This window comes from Amblyraja radiata, chromosome 12, assembly GCF_010909765.2.
Source record: "Amblyraja radiata isolate CabotCenter1 chromosome 12, sAmbRad1.1.pri, whole genome shotgun sequence".
Classification (NCBI taxonomy): Eukaryota; Metazoa; Chordata; class Chondrichthyes; order Rajiformes; family Rajidae; genus Amblyraja; species Amblyraja radiata.
The window spans coordinates 11,368,619-11,387,993 of record NC_045967.1 but is presented as its reverse complement, the minus strand read 5'-3'; the positions used below and the strand labels follow the sequence as shown (position 1 = coordinate 11,387,993).

Sequence of the window (19,375 nt, the reverse complement as noted above, 5' to 3'; positions counted from 1 at the left end):
GGAGTAACTCAGCAGGTCACACAGCATCTCTCGAGAAACATGGATAGGCGATGTTTCAGGTCAGGACCCTTGTAGTAGGGACAGAGAAAGTTGGAACTACAATCAGTCTGAAGAAGGGACACGTGGGTCTGGTTCTTGGGCCATTCCAAAAGCTAACATTCACCAAAAATACTGTACCTTTCGGTTGTTCAATCAATCAGCTGTTCATTTCTATCTCTCTCAATGCTAATGACTACTTTGAGCACTATGACTTCCAACTGTAAAGTCCTGATCTCAGAAGTTCTCCACTGATGGAGCATCCATCACCAATGGATGATATCTAATGCATTGACTACTGAGATGAGAAATAGGGGGTAGAATTTTAGTTCAAATGACAGGTGGGGACTGGGAGCGAGCAGGTTAGTGAGAGATTTGAATGGAGTAAGAGAGATAATGCATCAGAACCCTCACAGATAGCTGAGACTACAGACCTGGTGTTGGAATTGCCCTCATCAATTTCCAATGGCCATCATTTGTTAAACATGACATTAGAGGAGTTTGAGACTAGGAGTCATCAGTGGAGTTTTCCACTTCCCAGGACATGATTGCTCCACAGCATTGATCAGGGGCAGAGCCATCAGTGATGTGGCAGCCTCACGACGGATTTCTCTGAGATGACCAGAGACTTCCCGCTGGATTGGGATTGACAAGCGTCAGAAACCCAACTACCACCCAGAGGGCGGCATGGTGGCGCAACGGTAGAGTTGCTGCCTTACAGCGCAAGACACCCGGGTTCGATCCTCAGGTGCCGTCTACACGGAGTTTGTACGCTTTCCTCATGGGTTTTCTCCGGGTGCTCCGGTTTCCTCCCATACTCCAAAGACATACAGGTTTGTAGGTTAATTGGCTTCAGTAAATATTGTAATTTTTCCTCAGTGTTTGTGTACAGAGTTATCGCTGGTCGGCACGGACTCGTGGGCCGAAGCGCCTGTTTCTATGTTGTCTAAATCAGTCTCTACAGTCTAAATCAGATTTCACCCGTTTGACCTGCTAAACCGCGGTGGCATACAGAACCAACACGGAATAGTGTCCCCTCAAAAGGCTCACAGTATTGGCTGCAAACATGTGTGCAAAATGTTAGTGTGGCATTGATAGGTGGAAATGTCAAAGACCATAGGGCATAGCTTCGAGATATAAGAGGCAAAGGTGAAAGGAGATGTCCAGGACTGGTTTTTCACATGTTTAAGAAGGAACTGCAGATGCTGGAAAATCGAAGGTAGACAAAAATGCTGGAGAAACTCAGCGGGTGAGGCAGCATCTATGGAGCGAAGGAAATAGGCAACGTTTCGGGCCGAAACGTTGCCTATTTCCTTCGCTCCATAGATACTGCCTCACCCGCTGAGTTTCTCCAGCATTTTTGTCTACCTCAGGTTTTTCACATGGAAGGTGGTGGTGGAGGCAAACATGATAGTGATGTTCAAAGGCTTCTTGATTAGTATGGGTGTCAGAGGTTATGGGTGAATGGGGTTAGGAGGGAGAGTTAGATCAGCCATGATTGAATGGCAGAGTAGACATGATGGGCCGAATGGCCTGATTCTGCTCCTATCACTTATGACCTAAGAAGCACATGGATTTGCAGGGAATGGATCCTGTGCAGGCAGAGGAGATTAGTTTAGCTTGGCATCATGTTCAGCACAGACATATAGGGCCAAAGCTGCACTATTAGGAATTAGGGAATTAGGAGCAACACTAGCAAGTTTGCGGATGACACAAAGCTGGGTGGCAGTGTGAACTGTGAAGAGGATGTTAGGAGGTTGCAGGGTCACCTGGACAGGTTGAGTGAGTGGGCAGATGCGTGGCAGATGCAGTATAATATAGATAAATGTGAGGTTATCCACTTTGGCGGCAAATACAAGGGGGCAGATTATTATCTCAATGGGGTTAGGTTAGGTAAGGGGGAGGTACAGCGAGACCTGGGTGTCCTTGTACACCGGTCACTGAAAGTTGGCGTGCAGGTACAGCAGGCAGTGAAGAAAGCTAATGGAATGTTGGCCTTCATAAAAAGAGGATTTCAGTATAGGAGTAAAGAGGTTCTTCTGCAGTTGTATAGGGCTCTGGTGAGACCACATCTGGAGTATTGTGTACAGTTTTGGTCTCCTAATTTGAGGAAGGACATCCTTGTGATTGAGGCAGTGCAGCGTAGGTTCACGAGATTGATCCCTGGGATGGCGGGACTGTCATATGAGGAAAGATTGAAAAGACTAGGCTTGTATTCACTGGAGTTTAGAAGGATGAGGGGGTATCTTATAGAAACATATAAAATTATAAAAGGATTGGTCAAGCTAGATGCAGGAAAAATGTTCCCAATGTTGGGCGAGTCCAGAACCAGGGGCCACAGCCTCAGAATAAAGGGGAGGTCATTTAAGACTGAGGTGAGAAAAAAAGTTTTCACCCAGAGAGTTGTGAATTTATGGAATCCCCTGCCACAGTGGGCAGTGGAGGCCAAATCACTGGATGGATTTAAGAGAGAGTTAGATAGATCTCTAGGGGCTAATGGAGTCAAGGGATATGGGGAGAAGGCAGGCACGGGTTATTGATAGGGGACGATCAGCCATGATCGCAAAGAATGGCGGTGCTAGCTCGAAGGGCCGAATAGCCTCCTCCTGCACCTATTTTCTATGCTCCTATGCTGCACTGTTCTATGTTAAATGTGATTTTCAATTCAATTCAATTTATTGTCATTTGGACCCCTTGAGGTCCTAATTTTACCCCCAAATTAGATGCATTAAATCATGGCCTGTATAGGTCCCAATGAGAACACACCCAGAATACTGCAGCTGCACTATTTTACTGCGCAGAATCCGGAGAAGGATGGTACACTCGCCATAGCAACCAGATAACAGCTATACTCAAAATGGCTGCTTTGTAGAGGAGAGGCTGAGGAAGATATGCAAATAGAACAAATTGATTTTAGAGAAAGACATTAAAGCTACTACCAGGAGAAAGAACCCAAGAACAATGGGACAATCTATCACTCGAAGTGTCAAGGTGACCTTCCAAGCATAATAAATCCAAAGCTATAATGTCGCTATTGGGATTTGTTTATTATTGCCATGTTTGCCGAGGTACAGTGAAAGGTTTTGTTTGCCTGAAATGCAGTTAAATCACACCACACGTGAGTACAATTAAGCCATTCATCTCTTGCACACCCCGTAAACTTTGCCAGTTCCACACATTTTGATCCAAAGCAGTAAATGCGTAGTAAACGAGCTGTTTGTGTCCTATCCTCCACAGAGACAAAAGCTGCCAGGAAGAGGAAGGTGGACTTCGGATGGGAAGGGGACCCACTCAGTGACAATGTCAATCAGGCCGCTGTAGAGAATCCCTCCTGTGTGCAGAGGGAACACCGATACACCTTTAAATGAGTTCTGCAGCAGTTAAGTCCCCTCAAAAAAACATTCTTTCTTCATTAGATGATCCTGACTGGAAACATCTACTCCAATTTTGCAATCGCTACAATTTCACCAGGGGCTGCACAGAGTGGCAGTGGTAGAGTTGCTGCCTTACAGTGCCAGAGACCCAGTTTTGATCCTGGCTACGAGTGCTGTCGGTGAGTTTGTACATTCTCCATGTGACCGCGTGGGTATTCTCAGGGTACAGCAGTTTCCTCCCACACTCCAAAGACGTACAGGTTTGTAGGTTGATTGGCTACAATAAAATTGAGTGTGTAGGATAGTGTTTAGTGTACATGGTGATCACTGGTCTCCACAGACTCAGTGGTTTGAAGGCCTGTTTCCTCACTATATCTCTAAAGTCTAAAGTAAAGTCTAAATGATTGCCAACGTGATTTATTGAAAATGATGTCAATTTTGGATCACAAAGCATTGAAAGAAACTGCCTTATGTAAAGATGCGTCTCGACCAGAAACATCACCCGTTCCTTCTCTACAGAGATGCTGCCTACAGAGATGAGGTGAGAAAAAACTTTTTCACCCAGTCTTAAATGACCCAGAGAGTTGTGAATTTATGGAATTCCCTGCCACAGAGGGTAGTGGAGGCCAAGTCACTGGATGGATTTAAGAGAGAGTTAGATAGAGCTCTAGGGGCTAGTGGAGTCAAGGGATATGGGGAGAATGCAGGCATGGGCTATCGATAGGAGACGATCACAATGGATGGCGGTGCTGGCTCAAAGGGCCGAATGGCCTCCTCCTGCACCTATTTTCTATGTTTCTATGTTACTCCAGCTTTTTGTGTCTATCGTTGCCTTATGCAATCCAATCTGTAGGCCCCATCTCTTCCAGTGGTCCCACCATATTTCTGTTCATTTATTTTTTGGTATACAGGCATCGCTGCCAGCATTTATAATTCATGTGAAGATGGTGGTGAGCCGCCGTTTTGAGCTGCTGTAGTCCTTCTGGTTAAGATGTCCACAGTTTTTTTGGGGAAAGAACTTAAGGAGCTGACCAAGCAACAAAGAAGAACGACTAATGTGTAGTTCCAAAAAGACACAAAGTAACTCAAGGGGTCAGGCAGCATCTATGAGAGAGCAAAGATAGGTGACATTTTGGGTGGGAACCCTTCTTCAGACTCCACCACTTTGAGGCTTTTTTTAAAACTAGCATCTGCAGTTTCCTGTATCCAGTTATAATTCCAAATCTGGATAGTTTGGTTTATTTTTAGTTTACTTTTTAGAGACCACGCCGACCATCGATCACCCACACACTAGTTCTTATGTTATCCCTCATTCGCATGCACTACCTACACAACTTTATGAAGGCCAATTAACCTACAAACCTGCATGTCTTTGGGATGTGGGAGGAAACTGGAGCACCCGGAGGAAACCCACACGGTCACAAGGAGAACATGCAAACATGCCAAGGGCACACAGACGGCATCTGAGGTCAGGATTTAACCCGGGAGTCTGGCACTGTGAGGCAGCAACTCTACCAGCTGTGCCACTGTGCTTGAAGGGGAACCTGCAGTTGGTGATGGTGCTGTATGGGAGCAGATGCATGAATCATGTGAATGTGCACCTTGAAAATGTGTGACACCGTCTAAGAATACATTATCACCATCATGTCGTACATCCAGGTTAATGGACAAAGGCCCAGGGCAGATTAAAGGCAGAAAGAATACCTCGGCACATGATCAGTATGCATGTGATTACTTACTTACTTGCTGTGACATGCAATGAGTCCATTGAACTGACAGGGTCCACATTTGGCCAGTCAGGCTGATTCACCAGGAAAGCATATACGAAAGTTCAATACGATTTCCCAATGGTGTTTAGCTTAGTTTAGAGATACAGCATGGAAACGGGCCTTTCAGCCCACGGAGTCCGCGCCGATCAGCGATCCCCGCACATTAATAGTATCCTACACATGGTGGGGACAATTTACACATACACCAAGCCAATTAACCTACATACCTATATGTCTTTGGAGTGTGGGAGGAAACCGAAGATCTTGGAGAAAACCCATGCTGTCACGGAGAGAGACAGACAGCACCCGTAGTCGGGATGGAAACCGGGTCTCTGGCGGCTGCAAGCGCTGTAAGGCAGCAACTCTACCGCTGCACCATCATGTCGTTTAATACAAATGCCCTGCAGAAGATTTCAGGTCTCCCACCAGGGAGCCCACAGTCCACACCCTCTCCCAGAACATCAGAAGAATGAAGTCTCCCCTGCCTGCTAGTCCCCAACTGTCTTATTTTGCTTTCAATGCTGACTGAAGATCAGATGCCAAGGCCTGGAGGAGAAAACAAGGAGAGGTGGAGTCATAGAGCCACACAGTGTGGGAACAGGCCCATCAGCTCAACTTGCCCACACCGACAAACATGTCCCATCTACGCTAGTCCAACCTGCCTGCATTTGGCCCATAGCCCCATAAACCTATCCTATCCATGTACCAGTCTAAATGTTTCTTAAATGTTGGGGTAGTACCTGCCTCAAATACCTCTTCCGGCATTATAATGCATAAGGAGGTCATTCAAACTATTGAGCTGATTGATGAACAGTTAAAAACTGATGAACAGTTATACAGTCATACAGCTTAGAAACAGGCCCTTCGATCCAGCTCGCCCATGCTGACCAAGGTGCCCATCTATACGTCCCACCTGGCCAAAGCATCACCCATCCATTCTCTCCCATGATTCTGCCTGCGTTCCCCCAGCACTTTGTGTTTTGCTCAGGATTCCAGCGTCTGCAGTTCTATGTGTCAACAAAATAAATATGCCTTCCTTAAATCTCTCTATCTTTCTGACTCGCCTTCCACGTGTAAACTGCTCCTTGATGTATAAACCTTTCAGCAAGTTTTTAATTGCCTGTCTTACCTTCCCTTTTTGGTCTGGTCATTATTCTTGTGAAGCACATATAAAGGAGCTGCACTAATGCAAATTGCAGTAACTTTAAACCATCTCCAGCCCTGCCCTCTGGCAAGGTGTTTTTCATAATCTTCTCAATCCTTTGAACATGCTAATTTGGAATTTTATTTTCCACCAGTTTAGTGTAAAGATACAACATGGAACCAGGCCCTTCAGCCCACCGAGTCCACGCCGACCATCGATTATCTGTTCACACTAGTTCTATGTTGAACCATTTTCTCATCCAATCCCTCCGCACTCGGGGCAATTTACAGAGGACCAATGAACCTACAATTAACGCACGTCTTTGGGATGTGGGAAAAACCAGAGCCGCCGGAGGAACCCCACGGGAGAATGTGGAAACTCCACACAGACAGCACACAAGATCAGGATTGAACCCGGATCTCTGGTGCTGTGAGGCAGCAACTCTCCCAGCTGTGCCACTGTGAGTTTCCCTCATTCACTCAATCCTGCAAGCATTGTCCTTTACCTCATGTACTTCACTTCCTCATCCATCTCCCCTTTGAAAGCTATGCAAAAAATATATATATTTGTGTGGCTGTCTTCCAAGATGGCGCCCAACACAGGCGACTATTTGTGTGCCAGCCACAGAAGCAGATCTACAAACTCATATTACAATCACTACACATTCTTAAATCTCTAATCTTACGGCAACATTTCTTACTTTAACAATGATCTGGCTCTACCTTGCACTAAAGGTTATTCCCTTATCATGTATCTATACACTGTAAATGGATCGATTGTAAGCATGTATAGTCTTTCTGCTGACATGTTAACACGCAACAAAAGCTTTTCACTGTACCTTGGTACACGTGACAATAAACTAAACTAAATTTAGAAATATCTCAAAATAGTTCGCAGTTCACACATGAAGATTTGCTTCAAAATCAGGCAACTATTTCAATGCAAAAGACGCTTTGAATATTGTCTGTTAAATTTTCCTTGCGCAGGGTAATAATAATAATAATAATGGATGGGATTTATATAGCGCCTTTCTAATACTCAAGTATCACTCCCTTCTGATTATGTTAATTCTATCAGATTATTTAAAAATGGGAATATAAAATGTAGAAAATATAGGAAGAATTAATAACTTAGCACAGAAGCGATTACATGGTACTGCTTGCTCTGTCCTCATTAGAAAGGCATTAACATGTTTATCTCAAACCCATTAATGGCTCCATTAAAATGGAGACAATTTCACGGGAACTGCATTAATAATATCACATGACATTACTACATTACTACATTACACATAATAGTGGGGTGGAAGATTGCACCCTTCATGTGGTCCGCCCTGTTTTGACTAATGCAATCACCTCGACGTGCACAAAGGGAAGATCAAATCGAACAAGTTGTCCAACAACTTTAGGCTGTGCGTGCCACACGAAAGAAGAAGACTACTTTAATAGTAATGCTGACAAATACAACATTTTAAATAGATATTTTACTTGCCTATAGTTATTCATTTTGGTGTGTTTCACTCAACTCTGTAATTGCCAGTCATAGAGATAGCCAGTCAAAGAAAGGCGACTATCTCCATCAATCAGTGAGTAGGAAGGAACTGCAGATGCTGGTTTACATCGAAGATAAACACAAAATGCTGGAGTAACTCAGCGGGTCAGGCTGCATCTCTGGAGAAAAGGAATAGGTGACGTTTCGGGGTCTGAATAATCTTTGCAGTTATTATTTGATGGGTAATTCGAAATAAATAAATTCGCAATTTCATCAATGAATTCATGGTGGGGATTTCACAACCCGATTTGTTCACTTTTAAAACTCAATAATATTGAATATACACGCACAGTTCTGTATTAACTGTAAAAAAAAAAAGGATGAGATAAATGACCCATCGTTTATTTTATTTAGTTTGAGTTTGAGTTTGAATTTCTTTTGGGAGATCACAGAAGCATCAGTAATTAAGATCTCATAAGTTTAATTTTGAGGTTGATTATTTTATAAAATGGGGATTATCACAATGGTTTATTGAGTTTAGTTTAGTTTAGTGTCACGTGTACCAAGGTACAGTGAAAAGCTTTTATGTTGTCATTGCAAGTCATTGGAAAGACTATACATGATTACAATCAAGCCGTCCAAAGTGTACAGATACAGGATAAAGGGAATAACACTAAGTGCAAGATAATGTACAGAAAAGTCCAATTAAAGATAGTCCGAGAGTCTCCAATGAGGTAGACGGTAGCTCAGGACCGCTCTCCAGATGGTGATAGGGTGGTTGAGTTTTCCTGATAACAGCTGGGAAGAAACTGTTCCTGAATCTGAAAGTGTGTCACCTATTGCCTGATGGAAGAGGGGAGAAGAGGGAGTGGCCGGGGTGAGACTCATCTTCGATTATCCTGGTGGCCTTCCCGAGGCAGCGTATGGATGGATGGAGTCAATGGAGGGGAGGCTGGTTTGTGTGATGGTCTGGGCTGCATCCACAATTCTCTGCAATTTCTTGAGGTCTTGGATGAAGCGGATGGGTCTTCTATTATAAAGGTCTTCTAAGATTTATTCTGGTTAAAGTCAATAGGAATTGAGCATGTGAAAGATCATACATAGGGCCCTATTTTGCACAGAACCCTAGAATTAATGCATGGATAGGTGACATTTTGGGTAGTGACCCTTCTTCAAACTGACCTTTCTTCAGACTTCAAACTGAACAAGCCTGACCCGCTGAGATACTACAGCACTTTGTGTCTTTATTTTATGGCTGAAGGAAATACCAGTTTCACATATTTATTGCCAGTTATATGATTGGCAAGTGGTTTGCATAGTCCCATTCATCATAAAATTCTGTTGAAAGAAAATTGGCTTAGTTCTCTATTCGTGCTGTAAGTTGATAAAGGTAAGAACAAACTCTTTCAGTTTTAGCAGTATTTTGGAAGCAGAGAGTGATTTGCAGACCGCCTCACTATCTCTTGTCAGTCAAGGCTAACAGACTGGTCGGGTCACTGGGAAGGGATGGGTTGACTTTTCAATGACCTGGATGATCAATTAAAGCTTCTGACAGTCTGTCTCCAGTAGTGGGGAGGCAACAGAGTAAATGATTGAGATAAGTCACCTCACCATATATGTTAGCCTGCTACGAATCATCAGCCCATTTAATAAAGAGGCTTTCTCCTGAAAGATCAGATTTCTGCCTGGTTTTCATCAATTTCTAATCAATGATTGAAATGTAAAAGTGGAATTGATTAAAAAAGTAGATTTCAGGAGAAAAGAGTATTAATCCATTAGTCTGGATGCAATTAAAAAAATCGGTTCCATCCGTGTACAATGAGATGAGATGCCTTTGCCCATTGTTACTAACATACGGAGGTCACTGAGAGAGATCAGTACTTAAGTAGTTGGCTAATAGGTCATTTCCAGGTTGGGAGTCTGTAACTAGCATGAGTTGCTATAAGGGTATAGACTGTGGCCCCACTGCATGTTATACATTGCATCCTGTGCTCTCAAGAAATTCAGTGTTGAAAGGCTGACAGATACGATTTTGACTACCCTGCAGTCCATGATAATTGTAACCAGATACAAAATGCTGGAGTAATTCAGCGGGACAGGCAGCATCTCTAGATAGAAGGAATGGATGATGTTTCTGGTCTCGACCCTTCTTCAGACTGAGCGTCAGGTTAGAGGGAGTTACAGAGATAGGGAAGTGTAAGAGATCAGAATAAATGAAGATCAAGGAACTGTAGAATAGATCATTGTTAGATAGACGAAGGTGACAACGCACCAAACAGAGATACAATGCAAGCAGGGGGACAATCAGACTGGTGGGAGAACTGTGAAGGGGGAGGGATGGAGAGAGAAGGAAAGCAAGGGTTACTTGAAGTTAGAGAAGTCAATGTTCATACCACTGGGGTGTAAGATGCCCAAGCGAAATATGAGGTGCAGTTCCTCCAATTTGTGCTGGGCCTCACGCTGACAATGGAGGTCAGTGTGGGAATGGGAGGGGAACAAAGTGTTTATCAACCGGGAGATCAGGTAGGTTTAGGCAGACTGAGCGAAGGTGATCAGCGAAACGATCGCCGAGCCTGTGCTTGGTGTCGCTGAAATATAGGAGTCCACACCTGGAACAGCGGATAGGGAGGTTGCACGGCAGTCGAGGTCACGACCCATGACCCGTACTGTTGCCACGCAACGCCAACTGGAGTACACGCGGTGAACTGCAGGTAAGCACTTACCATGACTTCCAGTGTAACGGGCCTGTCTTCTGTCCCAGCATACGGACTCCACGCTGACTGGTTCCACTCGCGGACTCCGGGCCGTCTATCCCCGTGGCCGGGTGTAGTCAGGGGAAGGAGTGCCGATGCAGTGGGGGGTGGTCGGGAGGGGTGATGGGGGGTGGTCGGTGGGAGGAGGGTGTGGGGGTTGATCGGGGGGAGGGGTTCGTGGGGGTGGTGGTCATGGGGGGGGGGGGTGTGGATGCAGCGCGGTCTGTGACTCTGGGTGGGCAGAGGGACCAGACTGTCCCCAACTCTGTTGCAGCTGTCGGAGATGTTGCTGGGTTTTTGTCCCCGTGTGTCTGCTGCCCGGAGCCGCGGCCCCTCTCCACCCGGCCCCGTGTGTGTATGCGCTCCCGACCCACAGCCCGTGACAGTGCGGCCGTACAGGGGGAGATGGGGTGGAGGGCGGCCGTGGCCGGACAGCGCTGACCCCAGGGGGAGAGTGGGGGCTGTCGCGAGGGATGCGCTCCTTCAGCCGCTTACACCTTGGTACTCGGGTTCAGAGCAAAGATGCTAGAGCATTTGGTTCAGAGCGCTCAGTCACCCTCCACAATTATTTACAGCACAAAAATTGACCATTTCGGCGGTTTTTAACAGGTAAGAAAGTACACGTTTCGTGTGTTAACAGTGTGTACCTGCCACATCCTCCAGATGGATTGAGCTGCTCTGTGCGTCACGCCCTTTGACCCAATGACCTTACGTGCAACCCCTCCTATAGACATAAAATGCTGGAGTAACTCAGTGGATCAGGCAGCATCTCTGGAGGACCCGAAACATGCCTATTCCTTCTTCCAAAAATGCTGCATGACCCACTGAGTAACTCCAGCACTGTCGCTTTAACTTCAAATTAGTACAGATATCTCAACTATTCAAAGCATTCCTTCGTATTCCTGTACCTCATATAGTTTCCACAAATCTCACCAATAGCTCCCATGTGTCTTTTTTTGTAAACCGCAAGTATCCAGCTGAAGAAGGGTCCCGGCCTGAAATACCACCTATCCATGTTCTCCAGATTTGATGTCTGACCCACTGTTATTCCAGCACCTGGTGTCTTTTTTCTAAACCAGCATCTGCAGTTCCTTTTACTTCTACTTCTTTCTATCAATCGTATATGTTTCTACATCTGCAGTCCAATGTCTTGTTTCTGGCTAATTCATATCGCTGTCTTGCAGAATTGATGTGTATTTTATGTTTTTGTGCGTTTGTCTGCGTCTGTGCGCCTCTCATGGTGCTGCAAGTAAGATTTGCAATGTACCTGTAGCTCACCGGTAACTTGTGCATCTGACACTAAGGTGGAGGTGACATGAGGAGAGTGAGCAAGAGGTCCAGGCAGCACGGGGAGCAGTTACTGGTCCGAAGATGGACACGACAAGCTGGAGTAACTCAGCGGGTCAAGGGCCTGTCCCACTGCGGGGACCTAATTTGCGAGTTTAGAAGAGTTTTAAAAAGTGTCATGGTCTTGTTGTATCGCCGAAGTAGAACACCTCCTACGAGTCGCTGCAGTGACTGGTCCTCCAGGCGCGGGGGCGCTGCAGTGACTGGTCCTCCAGGTGCGGGGATGCTGCAGTGACTGGTCCTCCAGACGCGGGGACGCTGCAGTGACTGGTCCTCCAGGTGCGGGGGCGCTGCAGTGACTGGTCCTCCAGGCGCGGGGACGCTGCAGTGACTGGTCCTCCAGACGCGGGGTCGCTGCAGTGACTGGTCCTCCAGACGCGGGGTCGCTGCAGTTGCCACCGAGCTCTGCGCGCGCCCCCGTGCCCGGCGCTCGTCCCCGCTGACAGACGCCCCGCGCGCCCCCGCGGCCGGAATCCTTCCTTCCTTCCGTCCGTCCGTCCGCGCAAGATGGCGGCGGAGGAGGAGGCGGTGCAGGGCGCGGCGGGTCCCGGCGTCCTGGTCGAGATCTTCAGCAGCCCCCTCAACGTCACCCTGCTGCTCCTCTGCCTCTTCCTGCTCTACAAGATCATGCGCGGCGACCGGCCGAGCACCGACGACTCCGCCGGCCAGGAGCCGTCACTGCCCCGCCTCCGGAGGGACTTCACCCCGGCAGAGCTGCGGCCCTTCAACGGGCAGCTCGACCCCCGCATCCTCATCGCCGTCTGCGGCAAGGTCTTCGATGTCACCAGCGGCCGCAAGTTCTACGGAGAAGGTGGGGAACTCCCTCCCAATCTCCGCCCGACCACCCCCCCCCCTCCTCCTTCCCCCCTCTTCCTCCTCGTCCTCCTCCTCCTCCTCCTTCCCCCACCTCCTCCTCCTCCTCCTCCTCCTCCTTCTCCTCCTTCCCCCACCTCCTCCTCCTCCTCCTTCCCCCCCCTCCTCCTCCCCCCCCTCCTCCTCCCCCCCCTCCTCCTCCTCCTCCTCCTCCTCCTCCTTCCCCCACCTCCTCCTCCTCCTCCTTCCCCCCCCTCCTCCTCCCCCCCCCTCCTCCTCCTCCTCCCCTTCCTCCTAACACTCTCCTCCCCTCGATCCACTCCCCGATCCCTGCTCCTCTCCTCAACCCCCCCCCACCCCTGCTCCTCACCCCTTCATCTCATTCCATCCCTCCTCTCCTCACTCCACCCCTCCTCCTCACTCCATCCACCTCCTCACTCCAACCCACTCTTCTCACTCCATCCCCTTCCAATCCCCTCCCTTGTTTTCCCCCAATTCCCTCTCTCCTCCTTGTTTCTCCAAATCTTCCCCACTCCTTGCCGTCAATCCCCCTTCTTCTCCATGTGCACGCATCCCCTTCTTGCCCTCAATCCCCCTTCCTCTTCATGTGCCCTCCAATCTGCCCTCCTTTCCTCGCCCCCATCCCCTCACCTTCCTTGCCCCGCGATCCCCATCTCCTCACCCCCTTCCCCTCCTCCTCCTCCCACCCCTCCTCCTTCCCACCCTCCTCCTACCCCCCTCCTCCCCCCCTCCTCCTCCTCCCTTCCTCCTCCTCCCCTTCCTCCTAACACTCCCCTCCCCTCGATCCACTCCCCGATCCCTGCTCCTCTCCTCACCCACAACCCCACCCCTGCTCCTCACCCCTTCATCTCATTCCATCCCTCCTCTCCTCACTCCACCCCTCCTCCTCACTCCATCCACCTCCTCACTCCAACCCACTCTTCTCACTCCATCCCCTTCCTCTCCTCACTTCATCCCCCTCCTCTCCTCACCCTCAACCCCCCTCCTCGCCTCCCAATCCCCTCCCTTGTTTTCCCCCAATTCTCCCTCTCCTCCTTGTTTCTCCAAATCTACCCCACTCCTTGCCGTCAATCCCCCTTCTTCTCCATGTGCACGCATCCCCTTCTTGCCCTCAATCCCCCTTCCTCTTCATGTGCCCTCCAATCTGCCCTCCTTTCCTCGCCCCACTCCCCTCACCTTCCTTGCCCCGCGATCCCCATCTCCTCACCCCCGATCTTCCGCTTGTCTCCTCGCTACCACGATGCCCCTCTCCTCTTTCCTCCCCCCCCCCCCCCCATACCCTCTCCTTTCCTCAATACCTAATCCTTCCCGCCCCATTGCTCACACTGTGCCCGTGGCTAGTTCACACATGGACAGTGTGTTCCCCTGCATCCAGTGCTCCAAAGTAATTCTGCTCAGGACAATAAGTTTTATTTGTAACATTGCCCTGTGACCTTGAAGTTCTGAAAGATTGGCAGGTTTTTCTCCTGTTTTTTGTTGAGTTCAAAGTGCTACCCTCGGGATGTTAATAAACAGCTGCCGTGACTAAAATGAGTACTGACCTGTTTATTGCATAATACTGCAAAAAAATCATTTTTCCAGGAATCTTCTGTCCTAGAATCTATTTTCCGATATCTTCATGGTAATGAAGCATTTTGAACAATTGGTAACTGAAATATCTTCAAATGGGAATGCTCCTTTGAATCAGTTATGCTGATATAGCAAAACTTGTAAAATATAGAGGAATTAATAGAATTAACTAAGCTGTTTTATCATCCAGTTTAACAAACCACTGTATGGTCATTACCAGACCAAAATGTACTTCAAATGTTTTTGGATTTTAAGGGGATCAATGAGTACAGAGGCTAGTGTAGGTCAGTGGCACTGATGGAGAAGATCAGTCGTCGTCTTAGTGAGTGCTCCCATTCTCCATTATGAGCTTCTCCCATTCCTCTGTCATGCTCTTTACCTGTGCTCCTTATCCTCTGTCTGCAGCAAAATAAGATTACAAAAAACCCCCAAAACTACAGGGCAGGCAGCATTTATTTTTCTGTGCAGATCCAAAAATACTGAAGAACAGTGGTCTTTGGAAGTGGCTGATATAATTCCACCTAGTTGTCAGTCTTATACCTTGGTTGATTTCTCTCAGAAATCCATTTAAACTAGCAAAAGAAAAATAATCAGTGCTGTTTCCAGTTAAAGTGATTATACTGACAGTGTAGGAAGGGTATACTCACTTACTGCTAAGTTATTATTTTTATTCGAATGCATTGTTATTTCATCTGCTGCATTAGTTTTATAGAGAGCAAAATATCCCTTGAAGGAGAAGATTGCACTAACAAATTGCACTTGTTTTGGTTAGGTGCTCCTTACGGCGTGTTTGCTGGAAGAGATGCATCAAGGGGCCTTGCTACATTCTGTCTGGAGAAAGAGGCACTAAGGGATGAATATGATGAATTGTCCGATCTCAATGCCATGCAGCTGGAAAGTCTTCATGAGTGGGAAATGCAGTTCAATCGTAAGTCTTATGGATTGACAAAGGTCTTCCAGTTGTGTATGGTGGCCCAGGAGGTCTGTCAAATGCAATTCAGGGCTATTAGCGGGCATGGGCCACAACACAGAATTAGTTTGTGTTGTGTGGAACAACCCTGCCAATTGTAAGATTCTTCTCCATAATGTTTGTGTTCACACACCATTATATGGAATCTCTGTAAACATCTGCTGAATTCTGATGTTTCATTTAAATGTTGATGTTTCAACGGCAAATGTTGCACTCTGAGATCTTACTAGGTGTGGCTCACTGCCGTTTTGCATAGCTAGCAGATCTTCTTTGTAATGGATAATTTATTGTGAGTTAACATTATGGAGGAGAGAAACATATAAACAAATATAAATCCACGCAGAACAGAAATGTACTTAAAAATAGATGCAGGAGTAAGCCATTCGGCCTTTCGAACCTGCACCGCCATTCAATATGATAATGGCTGATCATCCAAAATCAGTACTACGTTCCTGCTTTCACCCAATATCCCTTGATTCCATCAGCCCCAAGAGCTACATCTAACTCTCTTGACTACATCCAGTGAATTAGCCTCCACTGTCGCCAGTGGCAGAGAATTCCACCGGGGATGTACAGCAGCAACTATACCACTGCGCCATCGTGCCACCCTGTTTTAACAAATAAACTAAAGGTGCGGAGAGCAGGGATTGGATTCTCCCTCTCTTCCCAGGGAGAAAATTGAAGAATTTATAAAACCTTTATGAATTCCAGATTTGTACCAATCCACAAAACTATACTTAAGTGTAAATAAAGATGTAATTGCTATTAGTAATCTTTAACGATACACAACATGGAAATAAAACTGCTTTATTACAAGTTAGGGAACTACGATTATTGTTTGTTTTTTTGTCCCTGCATCCAAAATGCATCCTTTTTGGCACAAGCCATAGGATTGTTAGTTAATTCTACCAAACGCCTCTTTGCAGTCTCAATTTTATGAATGTGTTTCAGAGAGGTACAACTACGTTGGAAAACTCCTGAAGCCCGGAGAAGAACCCACAGAATACACTGATGAAGAAGATACAAAGGAAGCTAAAGAATTGAAGAAGGACTGAAGTTCTGCAGCTGGGAGAGATCTATTTTTGTAGAATCGATCACACAAGAACATTGAATTTTTGAAGTAAATTTCTTGGAGCCTGGGGAGGGCACGATTTTCACAACAGTTAAGAACTCATCACTGCTGTGGATGTTTTATGTCGGGAGTATCGAGTGAAACGTTGGAGAAAAAGCGTTGTATGTAGGAGGTTTGCCATTCCAAATAACATTGAACAAGAAATACTGTAAAACTATAACATTCTTCTTCCCAAGGCAATCCAGTCCATAATTAAGATGTTTAAGAAGGAACTGCAGATGCGGGAAAATCGAAGGTAGTCAAAAATGCTGGAGAAACTCAGCGGGCGAGGTAGCATCTATGGAGTGAAGGAAATAGGCAACGTTTCGGGTCGAAGAAGGGTTTCTATTTCCTTCGCTCCATAGATGCGGCCTCACCCGCTGAGATTCTCCAGCATTTTTGTCTACCCGTAATTAAGATGCTCAGCTCATTCAAGTTAATCTGAAATGTCTGTGAAAATTTTGCCTCGTTTCTTTAATATTAGATAGAGGACTAAAGGCCTTTGCCACAGTTTGTTCATTCAGTTCATGGAAGTTACCACATAGTTCATCCAATTGATGTCAACATTTACCTTTCACAAGAGCATTTTGTATTAATCACATTGCTGAGACTGAGCTTGTGTGTTGCCAGAGAATTGAGCAACACACGGCCATTTTACTGTTGTGTGGAGCTACCCTAAAGTCAGCTGTTAATTTTGTCCAGTGGTGTAATTTTTCTACTGCTTATGCAACATTCTAATCAGGTGTAATGCCTCAGTGGCAGTGTGTGATAACAATCAGATCATTTCTAAGGGTTGATTTTGAAGGAAGTGTCACGGAAAGTCTCAAAACCACATTCTCTTTAAAATAATGAGCTTTTGAACCAAATCATTTTAATATGCACACAAAATTATTCCAGCGGGATGTTAAGTTTGAGTATCTATTTTCTAATTGAGGAATAACATGAACTTTAATCTGTGTTCTTGTCTCATCTTATACATTAGTCATCAAGTGTAGAAGGGTGAAAGGTGATTTCTTTAAAAAACTTTCAAAAAATGATAAGCACCCATGTATCTACTAACAGGATATTATTGAATCTGTTTAAAAAATATACCAGGTAATACTGGTAGCCTGTTTATCTTTTTGTTGAAATAAAAAAATGTCACTACTTGGAATTTAAAAAGTAGCGTGATTTAACTGTGTAAAAATGGGCACAGAGTACATTTACAAAAAGTCCTATCTTTCAGGACTTTGGCACAGTTCGTCAATAATGTTAATATAGTAGGACCCCATGGTTAGAGAGTTCATATTCCACTAAGCAGCTGAAGAAATGAGCTGCAGTAACTTATGCACTATGGATAGTGAATGTCTTTCATACCCACACTAATACTCACTCATCTCTCCATCCATATCACCTTGCAAGCAAAAGCTAAGGATGTTCAAATTGACTTTATTGCTGATTGCAAAACTAGTAATGTCTGCCTAAATGCATGTTTAAGTTTTAGAGATATAGCGTGGAAATAGGCCCTTCATCCCACCGAGTCCACACCGATCAGCAATCACCCATACATACGTTCAATCATACACACTAAGGGCAATTTACAGAAGCCAATTAACCTGCAAACCTGCACGTCTTTGGAACGTGGGAAGAAACCTGAGCACCCGGAGAAAAACCCATATGGTCACAGGGAGAACGTACAGACAGAGCTGTAGTCAGGATCGAACCCAGGTCTCTGGCGCTGTGAGGCAGCAACTCTACCACTGCGCCACGGTGTGTGCTTATATCAGTAAACTTTAATTAGGGAATATGATTTCAATCTTTCATATCCTCAAAATTAATTTAAAATTATATCTGCTAAATATTTTCGGAAGCAAAATATTGCCAGACTTTTAATTCCATGTATTTCAATAGTTGTGATATATGTTGATCACCAACATAAATCAGCACATTTTCATTTCATTTGCAATAATTTAAACATCTAAGTCAAACCTGATATCAATTAATTGTACAATAAGTAATGTGAGAACCGCATTGGTATTGTTGAATACGGTGTATTCATTTTGTTAAAGGCTTCAGTTACTGAACGTTTTCGTATTGTAAGCTTTCATTGCATGCTCTTTGAGCCTCTTCACAATTTCATTCACTGCCATTGTAAGCACCAAGTCCCCACAATTTGCTTACTTGGATGCTGATATAGTGATGTATGGGTGCCTGACGATTAGTGCTCTGTTCACCATGCAAGCGTCATGGAGCATTGACTCTGAATATCACTTTAGTTTTCTTTTGGTCACCATCGGTCAGATATAAAAGCTTGTAACAGTCTTTAACCTCAAGTATGCTTAAAGAGTTTGCCGTGAATAACTTCAATTACAGGTGGTGTTCTGGGATGCTATCTCGCTGTAGGTGAAGTTGCATAAGTGGGTTATTATAGCATTCAATAAAAGATACAGTTGAACATAGTTTAAGCAGCCCTACCAGCTGCACAGTGGCACAGTCTGGAGCTGTTGCCTCACAGCACCAGAGACCGGGGTTTGATCTTGACCTCGGTAACTGTCTGAAATGTGCACGTTCTCTGACCTAGAGGTGTTCCCATTTGATCCCACATCCCAAAGATGTAGAAACATAGAAAAATAGGTGCAGGAGTAGACCATTCGGCCCTTCGAGCCCGCCCCACCAATCAATATGATCATGGCTGATCATCTAAAATCAGTACCCCGTTCCTGCTTTTTTTTCCCCATATCCCTTGATTCCTTTAGCTCTAAGAGTGAAATCTAACTCTTGAAAACATCCAGTGAATTGGACCCCACTGCCTTCTGTGGCAGAGAATTCCACTGATTCACAACTCTGGGTGAATAAGTTTTTCCTCGTTTCAGTCCTAAATGGCCTACCCCTTATTCTTAAACTGTGACCCCTGGTTCTGGACTCCCCCAACATCGGGAACATTTTTCCTGCACCTAGCCTGTCCAATCCTTTAAGAATTTTATATATTTCTTTAAGA

The 19,375-nt window shown here is 45.7% G+C and overlaps 1 protein-coding gene across 1 annotated transcript; it reads left to right on the top strand.

Annotated features, from left to right (window-relative positions):
- The first annotated feature begins 12,362 nt into the window (after positions 1 to 12,362).
- On the top strand, positions 12,363 to 17,551 carry pgrmc1 (progesterone receptor membrane component 1). The gene is made up of 3 exons (XM_033030240.1): positions 12,363 to 12,725; positions 15,090 to 15,245; positions 16,239 to 17,551. Exons 1-3 carry the CDS (start codon positions 12,422 to 12,424, stop codon positions 16,340 to 16,342), a joined length of 564 nt encoding a protein of 187 aa, XP_032886131.1. The 5' UTR covers positions 12,363 to 12,421; the 3' UTR covers positions 16,343 to 17,551.
- Positions 17,552 to 19,375: the final 1,824 nt, after the last annotated feature.